At 40.9% G+C, this 17,585-nt stretch overlaps 1 protein-coding gene across 2 annotated transcripts in view; it reads left to right on the forward strand.

Moving 5' to 3' along the window:
- Positions 1-8,601: 8,601 nt before the first annotated feature.
- ca5a (carbonic anhydrase Va) overlaps positions 8,602-17,585 on the forward strand; it is a 34,054-nt gene continuing 25,070 nt past the window's right edge. Inside the window, exon 1 of one of the 2 annotated variants that reach the window (XM_034686223.1) lies at positions 8,602-9,186. In XM_034686223.1, coding sequence (XP_034542114.1) covers positions 9,045-9,186 — 142 coding nt within the window. In that variant the 5' untranslated portion in view covers positions 8,602-9,044. Of the gene's footprint in view, positions 9,187-17,438; positions 17,537-17,585 lie in introns of those variants that run through there. The other variant, XM_034686225.1, reaches the window with a different exon arrangement.

Genomic DNA, 17,585 nt, shown 5'->3' on the forward strand with positions numbered 1-17,585 from the left:
TCAAATGGTTAAATACATGTCAAATTACCCCATCATTCCCAGGTCTATGTATCAGACTAGAATCTCCTCATTTTCAAACCAGGACAGTCTGGAGAATGTCCTTCTGATTATAGATCCATAAGTTTGATTAACTGTGATGATAAAATACTAACAAAACGTATAAGCAATAGAATGGCAAAAGCTCTTCCAGATTTGATTCATATGAACCAAACAGGGTTCATTAAGAGTGGGCACCTTCAAACAAATACAAGAACATGTTTTGGGTTATTTCAGCATGCAGAAAAGCACAACATAGCTTTATCAGTAACGGCTGTGGACGCTGAAAAAGCATTTGATCGCCGTGATCGTGGCCTTTCTGTTCAAAGTTTTAGAAAAATTTGAGTTTCCAAATGAAATGATACATTTTGTAAAAGTATTATACAAACTCCCTACAGCCAAGAATTTTTCTGAACAATTTGATATCTGATGAATTTACATTAGAGAGGGGCTCAAGACAAGGCTGCCCACTCTCTCTGCTCCTCTTTGCTTTGGCAATAGAGCCTCTTGCAGAAAGGATTAGACTCACAAGTCACAGGGGTTATGATAGGTCAGGAAGAATATAAATTGAATTGATTTGCAGATGATCTATTATTTTACATAAGCAATTTTGAAAAATCCATTCAGCCTTTGCTTAATATTATTTCAGAAGAGTCTCAGGTTATAAAATTGATATGGGAAAACAGAGATAATGGCGGTGGGGGAATCCAAAAACAAAGCACCGTCTTTACAACAATCTTTTAGATGGACGAGTAATCTAAAATATTTAGGTTGTGTTATAAGTGATAATAAGCTAAATATATACAAAGATAATTATATCCCATTATTAAAGGTGACATATCACGCTTTTTTCATCACTATATATTGGTCTAAGAGGTCCCCAAAACATGTCTTTAAAGTTTATGCTCAAAAAAACACTTTGAAATCAGATTTTGGTCTGCCTGAAAAACCCTCTTCTTCAGTCCTCCTCAGAACACTCTGTTTTCCCTCTGACCACGCCCCCTCAGGAAGTGGATGTGCCTCGGCTCTCCAGCACGTTGATCTAATGTTTACATGTTGGCTGAATATACACGGATGCTCAGAGATCACGTTACTTCAACCCTCTGAATCTGATCCTGACGGAGAGGCGCCTGTAGCAGGACCTTTCTGAACGATTGGTCACAGATTTAGTGTTTCTTGTTGTTTTATTTATCAGTATGTAGACGTGTGTCTTGGTACACAGCTACGAACATGTAGCTATGTGGCTATGCTAACTAGCGCTAGCACTTATCCATGATAAATAAAAATCATCCACTAGATCTTCAAATCTGCAGACGTGGGGAGTAAAACCGACCTCTGCCAGAAAGGCAGCAGGACCTTTTATGAAGGATTGGTCACAGATTCTGTGTTTCTTGTTGTTTTATTTGTCAGTATGTCCACGTGTGTCTTGGTACACAGCTACAGCTATGAACATATAGCTATGTGGCTATGCTAATTAGCGCTAGCACTTATCCATGATAAATAAAAATCATCCACTAGATCTTCAAATCTGCAGACGTGGGGAGCAAAACCGACCTTTGTGTTTATTAAGACAGCCTACAACTAGCATGCCTCCCTCCTAAGCTCCTTGTTAGCACACATGTGTGCAGGTAATGAAAAACGGAGGGGGGATTCAGTATTATTTTATACAGTCTATGGGCTGAACAAGCTCCGAGCTCTGACTCTGTGACAGACCGGATATTGTTGTTACGTAACAAAAACACTGAAGTCTGAAACGGCTCGTTTCACACACATTTACAGAAAGGTGGAGAAATCAGAACAGGGGCAGAATGGATTTTTTTCATTCTCGGGGGGTTTGTAGACATGCCAGGGAAACATATTTCAGGTAGAGAACCATTAAAAAGTCAATTTTGCATGATATGTCACCTTTAATTAGAATGAAAGACAACTTTAGCAAATGGTTCAATCTACCCTTAAATCTTACAGGCAGGTTCAATCTGTTTAAATGATATGGCTTCCAAAGTTTTTGTTTTTATTCTCAACTGTACCAACAGCTCCACCAAAGATTTCATTTAGAAAAGAGTACTCAGTTATTACTGAGTTCATATGGGGAAAGAAAATCCCTAGAACAGGGGTGTCAAAGATGCGGCCTGCGGGCCAAAACCGGCCCGCCAGAGGTTCCAATCCGGCCCTCGGAATAACTTTGCACAATGAACAATGTTACATAGAAGACATTAAGACTGCAATTTTTCAATAAAAGTAACTGCGATTTCATATTTGTCCTCTAGGGGTCGCATTAAATTATATTGTTGACGGAGCGCACCTGAAAGGCGCTTTTTTTTCCTGGGACTTTTTTCTTAAAGTGAGGAAATAGATTAGGCTACTAGCTGTTTGCATAATCCGGTTGAGATTGATAAAGACTTTTTAGAGCACTATAAGATGATCCACTAAATAGTCAACTTTACCTTCTTCATTATTATAATCTATCTTTTCTTTTGCAGTAAACATTACATTGGGTAACCTGTGTGTTTGATGTGTTCGCAGCAGGTTTCAGGGCTTAAAGAGTAAAATATTCGGCCCACTGTGAGACTCATCATGGCAGTTTTTGTAGAAAGATAATTCATTAAATGTGAACATTTTCAGAATGTGCTTGTACTTGCACTAAAACAAAGGGAAAATTTAGAGTTGTCATTATTTATAGGTTGTTATGTTATGTTGTGATTTTACTGGTCCAGCCCACTTTAGATCAACTTGGGCTGTATGTGGCCCCTGAACTGAAATGAGTTTGACGCCCCTGCCCTAGAATCAAGAGGAAGGTTCTGCATATATCTGAAGGAGGATTCAATCTCCCAGATTTAGAGCTATATTATTTATCCACTCCAGCATTTCACTTTTACCATATTGTTAAAAATACCTTAGAAGAGCAGTGGATTAAGGTTGAAAATGCACAGGTTAATCCTCAAAACCTTTTCTTGTATGTATTCTCAAATTCTAGGAAAAACAGTTCGGGCAATTTCATGGTAAAAAACTTGGCAGCCAGTTGGAAAAACATGAAGAGTATGTTCAGTGAGTCAATATCAAATCCAAAACAAACTATTATTTGGGACAGTCCTGTCATAACTCTACAGAACTCACCCTTAAACTGATGGAGGGAGAGAGGTACAGAGACTACTGAAGACCTGATCAGTGGAAATAAATGTATCTCCTGGACCGACCTTCAATCCACTTTTTGTTTCTCTAATGAAGAATTGTTCAGGTATATGCAGCTTAGAAGTGTATTTAAAATGTTTGACCTACATTCTTACACAGAGCAGAGTGATTTAGAGGAATCTATTTCTATCAGAAACGTGTAATCATTGAATTAAAGTTTATAAGGTTTCACAGAAATCATATTCTGTTGAAACTACGTTGCAAACTAGAATGAATTCATGGAACCAAGATTTAGGGAGGAAGGATATCAAACTGAGATGGAAGGACTGTTGGAGTTTAACAAGAGATATTACAGTCAATGAAAATTTGTGAAATGCAGACTCACAGATTCATTGATTCATGCACTTTGGAACTGTAGTAAAGTTCAGAAGGTTTGGTTGAAATAGAGCGTTGGTTGTCTGAGGTTTTGGGAGTGGAAATACATTTCAATATTTATATTTGTATCTTTCAAGACGTCTCACATGTCAGAGTCAGATATCCACAAAGCTGGGTTATTCTTTTTTCCTCTATTGTATTTAAGAAAGTTCTTTTAAAACACTGGAAAGCTACATGTCCTCGCTCACTTAAACACTGGAGGAACAAACTGCAATATTATTTAAAATTGAAGAAATCATCAGCCCTTGAAAAGAACAAAATATTGAATTTTGAAAAGAGATGGAGTAAAGTATTACACAAACTTAATTCAGAAGTCTTAGATAGAGCAGTGTAAAATTTGATTTGCCATCAAAGATTTTCAGTCTTTTTTTTTCTCTGTTCTGTTTGTGGATCTTGTTTGTGTTTTATTGTTTATTTGTTTATTTTATTTTGGTGTCATGTGTATAAGGTTAAATGTGAATTAAAAAAAAATTATACAAAAAACAAAATTCAACAATAAAATATAAAAGTTGGGGTAGGACTGAGAGACTCAGGAGCAAAATTTACCAACTGCCTGCTAACCTCCAAAGTATTGCATCACATGGGTATTTATTATCTGAGGTGTTAAATTAAATTCCTCTCATTTTGTTTGCAACTTAAAACTATGAGGGGTTTAACAAAGCTCTGTTCCGGTTCATATTATCAAATGTGAATTTCTATTTGTGCATTTTAAGTCTGTTGTTGTTATTCCACCAACTCTAAAACAAGGTTTGAGACTTATCAGACCTGGTTTCATGGTTCTGACATTTCATTTTATTCTTAAGAGATGGTCTCAATCAATCAATCAATCAATCAATCAATCAATCAATCAATCAATCAATCAATCAATCAATCAATCAATCAATCAATCAATCAATCAATCTTTATTTGTATAGCGCCAAATCACAACAAACGTTATCTCAAGACGCTTTTACAAACATAGGAGGTCTAGACCACTCTATGTCAAATTATGAACACAGACCCAACACCAAGACAGGGTAAGACTCAGTCTGACCCCACCTTAATCCATCATGAGTATTGCACATCACAGTATTTAGCTAGTTACAGTGGTGAGGAAAAACTTCCTTTAACAGGCAGAAACCTCGAGCAGAACCAGACTCATGTTAGACAGCCATCATGCCTCGACTGAGTTGGGTCTGGAAAGACAGATAGAGGGGAGTAAGAGAGAGAAGTGATAGTGATGAGATGAGTCGTAGAAGCTGTTGCCGCTGGAGTCCAGCACGTCCGTATCAGCTGGAGTCCAGATCGTCCGCAGCAGGAGGACGTCTACAGCAGCTCAGAGGAATCTACGAGACAATGGAGCTCAGGGACTCCAGAAAGGTCTATGGTTAGTAACTTTAATGGGACAGGGAGAGTTAAAGTAAGTGATGAGGGGGTTGGGGGGAAGGGGGTGAGCTAGGATCCCAGTCTTTGATGAGCTCCCAGAAACAAAGATACAGTTCTACAGTGAGACCATGACTTCCAGCTGGTTTCCTTCATTTCACTGAGGGTACAGCATCAGGGATTTCTGAAGTTTTTTATCAATATTGAACAATTTTAAGAAGTGTCGCATTTCTTGGTGCAGATACAGATAGTGCAACCATCCATTAACATGAAATACATGAAAAGAAACAGTCTTAACTTCAAGTTAACATGTACCTAGAGTTGACGCCATATCGTTAATAAGTATTCCTATAATGAACTCATCATCATTTCATCATATCTTTACAATGGGACATGGGGTACTTCTAGTTTTACAGCATGATTCTTGATGAAGTCCAACCTTTACAACACTGAACTAGTTCTGGGTTATTTTCTATACCTTTGTCCTGTCAACCATGTACAACAACTGTAGCTATACTGACTTTGTCCCAGAGAGATAGTAATAACTTTATCTGTATAGCAGCTTTTTAAAACAAAGTTTACAAAGTGCTTTCCATAAACAACAAATCCACAACAATGAAAACATATCAACAGATATATAAGAACAGACATGAGCTCTGATACTGCACCAGATCAGGATTAAAGAATAAAAGGCACTAAAGATGACTTATATAATAGCTTGTTTTAAGAAGGGATTCATGAGATGATACTGATTGGTCTTTATCTCCTCCGGCAGTCTGATCCACAACACAGGTACTCTGACAGAGAGGGCACAGTCACTTCTGTCTTGAGCCTGGACTTTGGATTAACTGAGAGGGCAGGGTTCCCACTCTTTTCCAGAGATCATTTCCAGGACATTTTCAGTGATGATTAAGCTGGTATGACAGTCTAAATGGAGTTCCTAATTTAGTCCCTAAATAGTCTAATATGTTCCTCTCAGTGGAAGTCTACATTAAAAGATGTGCAGTCTATGGCTATCCATGAAATCATCTCTTACATGCTTATTTTCATTTTCATTGTCCATTTTTAAACTGTCACTGCACTACCTGCACTGTGTACATAGGCTGTTTTTATAAAACTGTATTTTATTATATTTTATTGTATTTTATATTTAAATTTTAGATATTTAAAAGCTGGAAGAGAGAAACAGCATCTCGTATTCCCTGTATGTTTCGTATATACAGTGAAAATTGACAATAAAAACCTTTGAATCTTGAAATCTTGAATCTCTTAAAAATTGTGGCAAATTAATTACAGAACAATTCAACCACAGATGTACAGCACTTCACTTTATTAGTGCAACCAAGTAACAATGATGGGCAGCTCTCATCTCAGCTTTCTCTTTTCTCAAAAAATATTAAATGAGCTAAGAACAAAACAAAAGAGCCAGCAAAGGACTCTGGAAGCTGCCTTACTGAAATACATAATAATAAGAATCAGAGGATCAGAGCATAAATTGACCTAAATAGAACTGAATGACAAAAATGGCCACAAATGTTGAATAGGGATGTGTTTTTTTTAACCTTGTCAGGTCACACGCAGTCATGTTGGAATAATTTTCCAGGACAATCTGTCATTTTCCAGGACATTTTACTTGTTGCCCTGTGATAGGTTGGCGACCTGTCCAGGGTGTACCCTGCCTTCCGCCCGAAGCCAGCTGGGATATAGGCTCCAGCCCCCCGTGACCCCTAACTGGATAAGCGGTCAAGATAATGGATGGATGGATGGATTTTACTTGTTCTCCCATTTTCCAGGTGTTTTCCAGTACTGGAAAACTGGTCAACTGTTTTCCAGGTTTTCCAGGTTTTCAAGGACGAGTGGGAACCCTGGAGGGCCTCACCAGAGGATCTCACGCTGCGAGGCGGCTCATAAGAAGTTAAAAGGTCAAATATACAGTCAAGAGCAAAACCCATAAAACAATAAGTACAATCTTAAAATAAAAAACAATGTTCCTTATACAACATAGATTTGGTCTCAAAAAATTATTATCCAAAAACTACATGTTAATATATATAAGGACCAATATATAATAGTCCCAGAGTCTGAAGATAGCTGTTCCTTGGTAATAATCTGTTTTCAGTGGTTTAATGAAGAGAAGCAGCAGGCATGTGGTATTGACCAATCAGAATCAATATCTAATACAGCCGTGATATAACAATCTGAAGGTTGTTTTAATAATAAACTAATTTCAAAGGTTTCCACCAAACACCATTAATTCATGTGGTTCCCTCCTGACCCGTGTGTGTAAACTTGATGTAATAATACAAAAACGATCTTTGTTCATAAACTAAGAAAGGAAAAAAATTGAGATAATGACCAACATTAATCAATCAACCAATCAACCAATCAATCAATCAATCAATCAATCAATCAATCAATCAATCAATCAATCAATCAATCAATCAATCCATCCATCCATCCATCCATCCATCCATCCATCAATCAATCCATCAATCCATCAATCAATCTTTATTTATATAGCACCAAATCACAACAAACATTATTTCAAGACACTTTTACAAACAGAGCAGGGGTTGGACAGAGGGATAGAGGACAATAAGAGAGAGAGGGAGCGATGATAGTGATGAGATGAGTAGTAGTAGCTGTTGCCGCTGGAGTCCAGCACGTCCGTATCAGCTGGAGTCTGGAACGTCCACAGCAGGAGGACGTCTACGGCAGCTCAGAGGAACCTACGAGACAAGGGAGCTCAGGGACTCCAGAAAGGTCTATGGTTAGTAACTTTAATGGGACAGGGAGAGTTAAAGTAAGTGATGGGGGGAGGGGGTATGATAGGATCCCAGTGTGTCAGTGCACCAGTTCCCCCGGCAGTCTAAGCCTATAGTAGCATAACGAAGAGCTGGTCCAAGCCTGATCCAGGATTTTTTTTTACAATAATGAGTAAAATATGCAAACTAGAATTACTTTGGGGAAAACAAAAAATCATGACCCCCCATTGGTGTCTCGTGACAATAGACTGTATAAATAATGGACGTAGTATCCGTGACATCATCCATCTGTTTCTGAGCGCTGTTTTGAAGCCAATTGGCGGCGGCAGCCATATTGGAAATGCGGAACTCAACCAGGCATAGTGTGACGTAAAGAGGCGGAGTTTGAGCCTCCGAGCTAACAGCTATGCGTTCCCTTCCAGGAGTCACGTCAGTCATGTCCTTATTTGGGCAAAAACTTGTAATCTTAATATCTTCTGAACCGTCGCATTACAAAAAATTCCCCCCCGTACAGTGTGTGCTGATAGAGAAATGAGCTACAAGCTGTTTTTTGAACCAGGCTGTAAACATGTTTATTTCTGCTGTAAAGATCATCTTCTTTGAATGGGTGTGTATGTGGTTTCTGGTGTTTCTGCAGTCAGCCTCAAGTGGATTCTTGATGAACTGCAGTTTATATACGCATGGGCTTCATATTTTGAGACCGGAGGTTGCCGCTTGATCATGACCCCCCCATTGGTGTCACGACCCCCCAAGGGGTCCCGACCCACACTTTGGGAACCCCTGATATAGACCCAAAACGTCTTAATGATAATGCATCTGTTTCTGTGAGTGTCTCTGTGTTTACTGGCCACTCTCCTTTTTTTCTGACTAACTTTATTGAACAGCTTGGACCCGTTCAGGTCAGTTGTCCTTAACGCCCCTCGGTGGAGACCAGCAATTGGTCAGTCACGTCCAGCCTCCCCCTCCTCACCCTGCCCGGAGGTAAACACCGATCCAACCGGCTGGATGTGGACTATTTACGTTCCTCTGAGGCGGCAGGGAGGACTACAGGCCCGGCTGTGATCGATGTTTCTAGTAAAGTCTGCTCCTGAATGTGTGTGAGGTGAAAGCCTGCCTCTTCCTCCGCCCATCGAGCAGCAGCAGAGAGAGAGAGAGAGCTCCGTAGATCAGTGTATCCTCTAGCTGCTGCTCTCTGAAGGAGGGAAACAAACACACCGACAACACCACGGTATTAACGGCTGCAGAGGGGGGTCGAAGCTGCAGAAGAGGGTCTGACTGCTCGGTTGTTGTGAAGCTGCTCGCGGTAGCTGGATCAATATGGTGGCTTTGTCATCGCTAGTGAGACCACTGGTCTCCCAGCTTCACAGAAACCTGGTCCGAACCCTGAAGAGTCCCCGGAGTGTCCCGTACCGGAGCTGTAACCTCACAGCGTGCTCCAGTAAATATGTGCTGTCTCAGAGTAAGTCCCCGTGTGAAACATGAGGTGGAAATGTGTGTATTATTATTGTCTGTCATGTTGAAAACGGCTGAACGCTCTCATATCATAGGCGGAGGTGTTCATTTTGGACATCACAGCCATCGTAGACAGTGTGTTTGTAATATCGAATCCTAACAGTCATTCCACTTGATCAATAACAACATTTGATAGTTACACTTCTTTTATGTTTCTCATGTAAAACGTGCATGGGGACTCCTGGAAGAGCAGGACTGGATCATTCTGGGTCTGGATCAGGAGTCAGCTCACACACAGTCTGTGGTGGACTCAGAGGAGTAGAGACGGAAGTGTAGAGACCGAACTCAGGCTCCACGTTTTCCTAACACGTATGTTGAACATGAAAACAAGGGGAGATCCATTATCACTGGACTCTTTAGGGCCAGTTGAAGCCCCTTCACACACAGAGGCCTGGTTTGTTTACGCACTATGGCGTGTGTGTTGTCTAATGTGCCATCAAAGAATGTTCCCACTCTTCATTTTTGTGTCTTTTCACGAACCAAAAGATGTTTAAGGGGATGAAGGAAGTCACAATGATTGAAAAACCCATGTAGAATAACAATCTTTAAGGGACTTATGAAAACTGGACAAATGTTTATTCAAAATATAAACAAACAACTAAGATAAACACAAAGAGCAGGCTAACAATCAACAAAGAAACAACCAAATCACTGCAGGCTCCACTGCCACTGGAGGCCTGCTAAGTTCACACACTGAACTTCACCCCTGAACTTCACCACTGAACTTCACCCCTGGTCCACACAGGCTCATGGAGAGGGGAGAAATAAGAGAGAGACCACAGCACTCTGCTCCTTCATATAACCACCCACTCATCAACAAGTTAGAGACACCTGCCACACCTTCACTGCAGAGGAGGAACCTACAAAGAGAGAGAGAAACACACACACACACACACACACACACGCACACATGCATACACACACAGGGCACGTAACACCCCCTCCCATAAGAACAACCTAGTAATAAGACAAGGATCCCCCATTATACATACCTATACAACTAATGCACGTTTTGATCTGGCTCACCCACGGGACAGTGCATCAGACACTCAGTTGTGCGTTCCCTTCTTGTGCAGAATGGTAAGGTTGTAATCCTGGACCAGGAGTGCCCAGCGCATCAACTGCTGGTTGTGGTTATACATCTGTGCCAGTCGGCTTAAACTGTCTAACACATATCTCCACTGTGTGTATCCCACCTTACTGTGTTTTAATCCACACAGCTCTGTTCAGGTGAATGATTTCAGGGTTTAAATCTCACGACACAGTCTCTATTTAGTGTCTGCAGAGCTGGAGGCTGCAGATTCAGGGCTGTATATATCGGGGTCCATGATTCTAGGAACCGGCTATTGCATTTGATTGCCTAGGACAGCATTTAAGTATCTTACCCCTACCCTAACCCGACCATAAACAGCTGCAACAAAGTATGGGTCGTAGAGATGTGATCCAAGAATTGAGTGACAGAATTGATCCTAATTGGTTAATTTCTAACCACGATTATGGCGTAACACCAATGTGCTGTCAGCAGCACTGTATCCAAATCAGTGCTGTGGCACAGAAAATACACTGACACAACTTCCAAAGACAAACTATCAAGTTTACCATACATACTGTAGGTAAGGGCATCCCTATCATACATCTTGACCAAAAACAAAACCAACAACAACAACAACAACAATATAAACACAACTATGTACCCTACTATAATGCATGGCTTGCAGGTAGTTATGAGAAATAGAATTCTGACAGGGTGAGACAAGAGCAGAGGCGTCTTGTCCACACTAAAGGGACTACCAACTTAAAATACAAACATGTTGTTAAAAACATTGATTAGAGATGATTTCATTGATTTAAATGATTTATGTTTACAGTTTTTAAAAATAGTCCCAGTGATTCTTCGTCAGTGATCGTTCCATGGTGATGGATTCTTCTCTGCCTGTTGTGGTGGATTGAACATGAAACTGTCCTCATTCAGCTCTCCTTCTTCTCTGAGCTCTGTGGTTCACACACCTTTAAAAAGAAACTAATGTCACAACTTTGAACCCTGCTGCTATCATCACCACCGCTCATGGTTTAACTTTCTTTGTAGAGATCACTAACCTAAAGTTTCTCTCACCTGCTCCACTCCTTCATCATATTGATGGACAGGATCCAATATGGAAACATCCGTAGCCTGCTGATTTAACATGCTAACTGAAGCTAACGGTTTTACCTCACCTTACGGTCTATGGTGCCAACAAGCAGAAGCTAAATGTGTCTGAACTCTTTTCTGTGGATTGATTTGACATGACGTGTGATCAGTTTGACTCTGGTGTTGCTCATGTTAGTGAAAGTTAATAACTGTTGTCAAGGGGTTTTGACCAATCACTAAGGCAGAGATGTGGTTCGGTAAGAGGGGTATGAGTTCTCGGTCAGGTCGTGTGAATAGCTTAACTGTATGCCTTTTTGATTGATAATTCATAACTCTGTTAGAGGAGCGTACATCTTTCACTAAGGTGTAAATCTCTCTCTGTCTTTAATGGGCATCATCATGTGAGTAATGTCACTGTGTGAAGTTAGGCGTGTATACAGGAAGTACCATTTGTACGTTGCTGAATTGAAAAGGTTTCCATTTACAAAAATAAAGACAGTATCATGACATAGCAGCATTATGCCCCTTCGTCCACCTCCCTGTCCCTCCTTCAGTCAGACAGTCATCAGGATTCCTCACGTTGCTTGTAAAGTGTTTGAATGACCTTGTTTGCACAGCATGGTATGTGCACATGGTAAGGTAGGAACCTCCCCGCCTTATTAAGAGCCTTTAGGTGCCTACGTTGTTATAATGTGTTAGATCAACAGTAGAGTTTTGGGATGCGCCTGTAGTCACGGCTCAAACTGTAACATGAAGAGTTTGTATCCTCCTCCATGTCAGACCTGTGCTGTGCTTTATTACCTGCAGCTTCAGTGTGCCTCTTTCTTTGTGTGAAATAACCAAGCCTGTCGAACAAGTTCCAGCAACTGTCCCACCACGCCCTTAAACCGTACACTGCACCTGTTTACCATCGTATGCAAACTTCAGCTACACAGAGTCAAAAAGAAGACCGTGTTTAATGTGTTTAATTACTATAACTAGGGCAGGCACTTTGATCTGTCCTTATATTTCTGCCTCTTTAATTCTTCAGGGAGAAATATGACCTTAAAAGAGAACAATGCATTCACTGACTGACTGAGTTATTGAGACAGTCAGTGATTGAGTGTTGGGATGCGCTTGTCAGTCTTTAATCTCAATCTGATACTGATCCAATACAGGTGTTAAATTATTTAATAACATGAACCTCTGTGTGAGGATGAGACAGGGAGTCAGTGATAGGGCTTTCCTAACTTAGTAAAATTGAACTGAATTATTATGAGTTGTTAATTGCGATGGCATTTCTTTCATTCTGCTGAGTTAGTAGTGATGTAAACCTCCTTGACAACAAGCTGATTGCATGAAAGCACCCTAAAGGTGCATTTCAACCAAGAGTCCCAGGGTCTTTTAGCCCCCAGAACTACTTTACTTTGAACTAAAAGGTTCCTGTGCCCCCATTGTTGTCTGCGTTTTGACTGCGGGCTGAAGTCCCGGGTAGATTGTGTAAATCTGTCCAGTGACGTATGGAGGGGAAAAAAGTAAATGCACTACACCACCAGACCAGTAGAGGGCAGTACAACAAAGAGGAATGCCATTCATCACAGATGACACCATAGAAGCAGACGGACAGGCAGGTATCATTATGAGCAACACAACAGTTAGCCTGTTAGCATGAAGAGACTCAGCTGGTCTGTTTTAGATGGTGCTATATTTCATGACAGATGGATTCACTGAATCAACACGTGAGAGGAGATAAGCACGAGTAGCAAAGACGTTTCAACACGCCTTTAAAATCCTTTTGAACTCAAAAAGCCGTGGCAGAGATCGACCGGTGTTTTGGTTTAAACAGCGACCCTGTTAACTGGAGACTCTCAGCCGGATGCATCCCTCATAAACGTCTTTAGACGATCATTAAATATCTGATGAGGATATTTTGAAATCTTAATAAAAACTAAACTAGTTTGCATTCCCAGGAACTCCCTCTGTGTTTCAATTAGGGATGTACATTTTAAGTATTTTCCGTGATCGATTTTTGGAAATGTTAACGATCAATTATCGATTAATTGATAAAAAAAAAACCATTATAATTCTTACGTCAAAAACAATGCCAAATACGTTGTTTTCCCCCTAGATAATATTTTCTAAAGCGACAAAATGCAAATAACTGACAGGATTGAATACGGGTACATGTTTGACACGCAGATTATCAACGATCAGGCTCATTGAAATATTCTCTGCGGACATAATCTTATAAAGTGAAGGCTGAATCTACTAACAGAAAATTACTTCAGACTCACAGTGTCCAGTTTTCTGTCTACTCGTTTTTATTGAGAAAAATAAACATGTGTATTCGGTCAGGTGTCAGCCGGGAGCGCAACCGGGTCATAATCAGTCCAGCTGCAGAAAAGCTCAGATGGCTCTGATGTTGCTGCTCTGCAAACATTGTGTACCTGAATTTCCCACCTGTCTGTTGCCTTCGTATCCAAAGGTGGGAAATGTCCTGTTTATAGTTGTGAACCTTTGTGTCCGTGTTGTTGTTGGCAGCAGTTTTGTATTGATCCTCTTTTTAAAAAGCGCACGTGGAGACCTGACGCGCAGCCGCAGCCGCCAGCAGAGCAACTCCGCTGTGCGCAACACCTTTAACAGCTGATTCACATCCAAACATGCTTTAAACTTAAAACACCTCCCTGCGAGCTGAGTGTAATATGAGACCACATGATGTTTGTTCCACTTGACGGAAAATTGATAACAAAAATGCGTGTTTCGAGTAATTTCTTAACAATCAATTAATCGATAATCGATTAATTGTGGTCATCCCTAGTTTAAACAGCTGTGTAAACTCCACAAACACTGACCCGTTCAGCTGAAGGTCTCCAGTTTACAGGGTCACTTTTAAAACCGGAACACCGAGAGAGACGCATTGACGGTGGGCCGAGAGAAGACTACTGTTACAAGCTGCTAAATCAAGAGAATCACAGCTTCTTCTTTTGAAAAGTACACACACATACAAAAAAGATAGAACAAATACAAACTAATGAAAGAAAGAGAAATCAAGTGAATCACAGATGTGTGTGATGTTATTGTGGACGGAGGGAGGAATAAAAACACTGAGGTTAATCTACCAATCAGACACGTTCAGCATTGCAGGCCCTGCCCCCTGAAAGTCCCAGGACCTTTGAAAAGTACTACCCCCCTTGCAGGGGCTTTTTAGGGGGGAGATTATCTACCCCTGAACTAAATTAAGACCCTGGGTCCTCTGGTTGAAACACACATAGTTCCTGGGTAATGTTCCTTCGGTCGCAAAAAACGCCTTAAGACCTGCATCTCCATGTTGCTCATAGCTTTTGTCGTGTTGCTAAATCTCTCCTCCTTAAAGACAGGCACATGTTACATCTTTTAACTCCACTCATGTCTGTTTACACACCTTAACCTGGGAGAGTTTCTCACATTTCTTCTGCTTCATGATGTTTGAGAAATGTATATTTGCGATGCTAATCTTTGGATATAATATAACGTAACTTAATAAAGCACATTACAAGTAGCTGTAGAAGTGGTTGGTCTAACTAGCTTGAGTCCGTATTTCTAATTATTTGTTGCTTTCCTCCTCCATCCTGCGCTTCTTGCATCTTGATATTTCGATCAGTACCGGACATCTGACGTCAGGATCAGATCTGTGTGTTCCAGTTTTCCTGTTGGTTTTGTGTTTTTTCAGAATAAGCCCTGACTCCAAACAAACAGCCCTCAGAGCTATCACCGGTGACTTCATGATTATCTTGCTTGTGCTTCATGACCTTTTGGTTTTACGTGAATTGGCAGCAAACAAAGCTATCTTTTTTCCAGCTGATTGTAGAGAAAAAGTGGGACAGTGGTGTTGATAGCTTTTCAAAGAAGTGAGTCCTTTGGAGCCATGAGTATTGATTTGTCTCTGAAAAATGTAATCGGTCTCCAATCATTTGTTTCTCAAAAACTGTAGCATTAAAGTATTTATTATTAACAGATATATTCAGGTGTGTTCAAAATGTACCTGAAAAGAAAAGAATAATATGATATTCATCTGTTATTCCAGCTGTACACATAGCTTTACCTTTATGGATAGACCCCTTTACAGCCTATGTTATCACAAAGAGGCATGCACATTTCGTAAATAGAAACAGTGTTTCAGTGCCATTAGTTCAAACCATAGACTGTATAAAATATGGACGTAGTATCCGTGACGTCACCCATCTGTTTCTGAAGAGCTGTTTTGAGACCAATCGGCTGCGGCAGCCATATTGCTTCTGTCGAGCCAGTGTGACGTAAAGAGGCGGGCTTTGAGCCTCTTAGCCAACAGCTGCAGTGTTCCCGCAGGCAGCTGTGCCTCTCATTGGAAGACTGGTAATCTCAATATCTTCGAAATTGCCGAATTAGAAAAAAATTCACCCCCCTCACAGTGAGAGGACATCGAGAAATTAACTATTCAGACTACACTCATCTTTTGTACCAGGCTGTAAACATGTTTATTAATGCTGCAAAGATCGTCTTTTCCCCATTCATGTGTATGTGACTTCCGGTACTTCCGGAGCCAGCCTCAAGCGGATCCTCGATGAACTGCAGCTTTTAACACTTCTGCATTGGACTCATATTTTTAGACTGGAGGTTGCCGCTTGGTTCAATCACTACACACCACATACTTGTGCGTCGATGTGTCCGTGTCGCGCAGCAATTAACCTTCTAAACGCCTGAGGGCAGCCTCAGAGCTCACCTGCTTCAGGCCCCGCTACGATCTCTGTTTCCTTTTCCACAGAGATTCAGAGCTTGTTATATTAATCTACAGCTGGTACATGTTGCTGTTTATCATACAGACATGATGACATGAAGAACAGAGAGGAGGAGATGAAATACACGGCCTATGAGCGACCAATGAGCGAGGATCCCGGAAGTGCTGTAAATGCAGGAAATACAATGCAGCTGAGTGGACCAATCACAGGCGCAGGCTACGCTGTTGATTCAACTCAGAAGTGTAAATCAAGCATCAAAATGGTTGTTGCGAGTCGGTTGTCAGGCTCGATTTGCCACTGCAGACTCAGGTTCAATAGAGTTCTAACAGGATCACAATGATTTCAGTACAGCCGATGTTTTGTTGTTAAGAGTGACCATGCTAACTGGCGACTTAAGCCGAACATGTCAGTGATTGTTGTAGTTAAAAACAGCTGTTGAAACATGAGAAGAGTCCTCGCAACTGCATCCTGGTGTATCAAATTACACCCATCAGATACATCTTTAATGAAAAACTAAAGATATTTGCGAGAGGAGCATTCTGCTGACAATCACCAGTTAACAGGGTCTCACTTTACTCTGAAACACCAGCGATGGCTGTGAGCTGTTAGAAATGGTTAACTCAACTCAACTCAACTCAACTTTATTTATAAAGCACTTTAAGAACAACAGCAGTCGGACACAAAGTGCTGTACAGAAACATAATGGATAAAAACAAACAATAAAATCATAAAATCAATAAGAACAATAAGATAAAATAAAGTTAAAAAATAAAAATAAAAATAAAAAGGCACTGAAACAAGAGCAGGGTCTCATGCTGAGTCGAAAGCCAGGGAATAAAAATGGGTTTTAAGACGAGTTTTAAAAGTGGACAGTGAGGGGGCTTGTCTGACGGCTAAAGGAAGATCGTTCCACAGTTTGGGAGCAGCGACAGAAAAAGCCCTATCCCCCCTGAGCTTCCGCTTGGACCTCGGTACCTCCAGGAGCAGCTGATCAGCTGACCTGAGGCACCGAGCAGGGGCATAGAGATGGATCAGCTCAGAGAGGTAGGGCGGGGCGAGACCATTTAAAGATTTAAAAACAAATAAAAGAATCTTAAAATGGACTCTAAAATGCACAGGCAACCAGTGGAGGGAGGCTAAAATGGGCGTTATGTGCTCCCTTTTACGTGCTCCAATTAAAAGGCGAGCGGTTAACAGTTTATCACTCTACACGAGAAGCAGGATCCATAACGAGCAACACCACTGGTGGGGCACACATCTCAGCTCTACAACCACAGCAGAGCAGGGGCCTGGACTATGAGGAAGGAGTTTTAGTTGCCGTGGTAACCTCAGGGCTTAAGTCTGGTTTATGCTTCTGCGTTGACTCAACACCGTAGCTACGCCGTAATGGCAGACGCCATCATGAGCACTGCATACTTCTGCTTTGGAGTGTCAGTGTAAGTCACGTAAGCTACTTACCACTTTAAACTATAATGGCAGCCACAT

This window comes from Notolabrus celidotus, chromosome 6, assembly GCF_009762535.1.
Source record: "Notolabrus celidotus isolate fNotCel1 chromosome 6, fNotCel1.pri, whole genome shotgun sequence".
Lineage (NCBI taxonomy): Eukaryota > Metazoa > Chordata > Actinopteri > Labriformes > Labridae > Notolabrus > Notolabrus celidotus.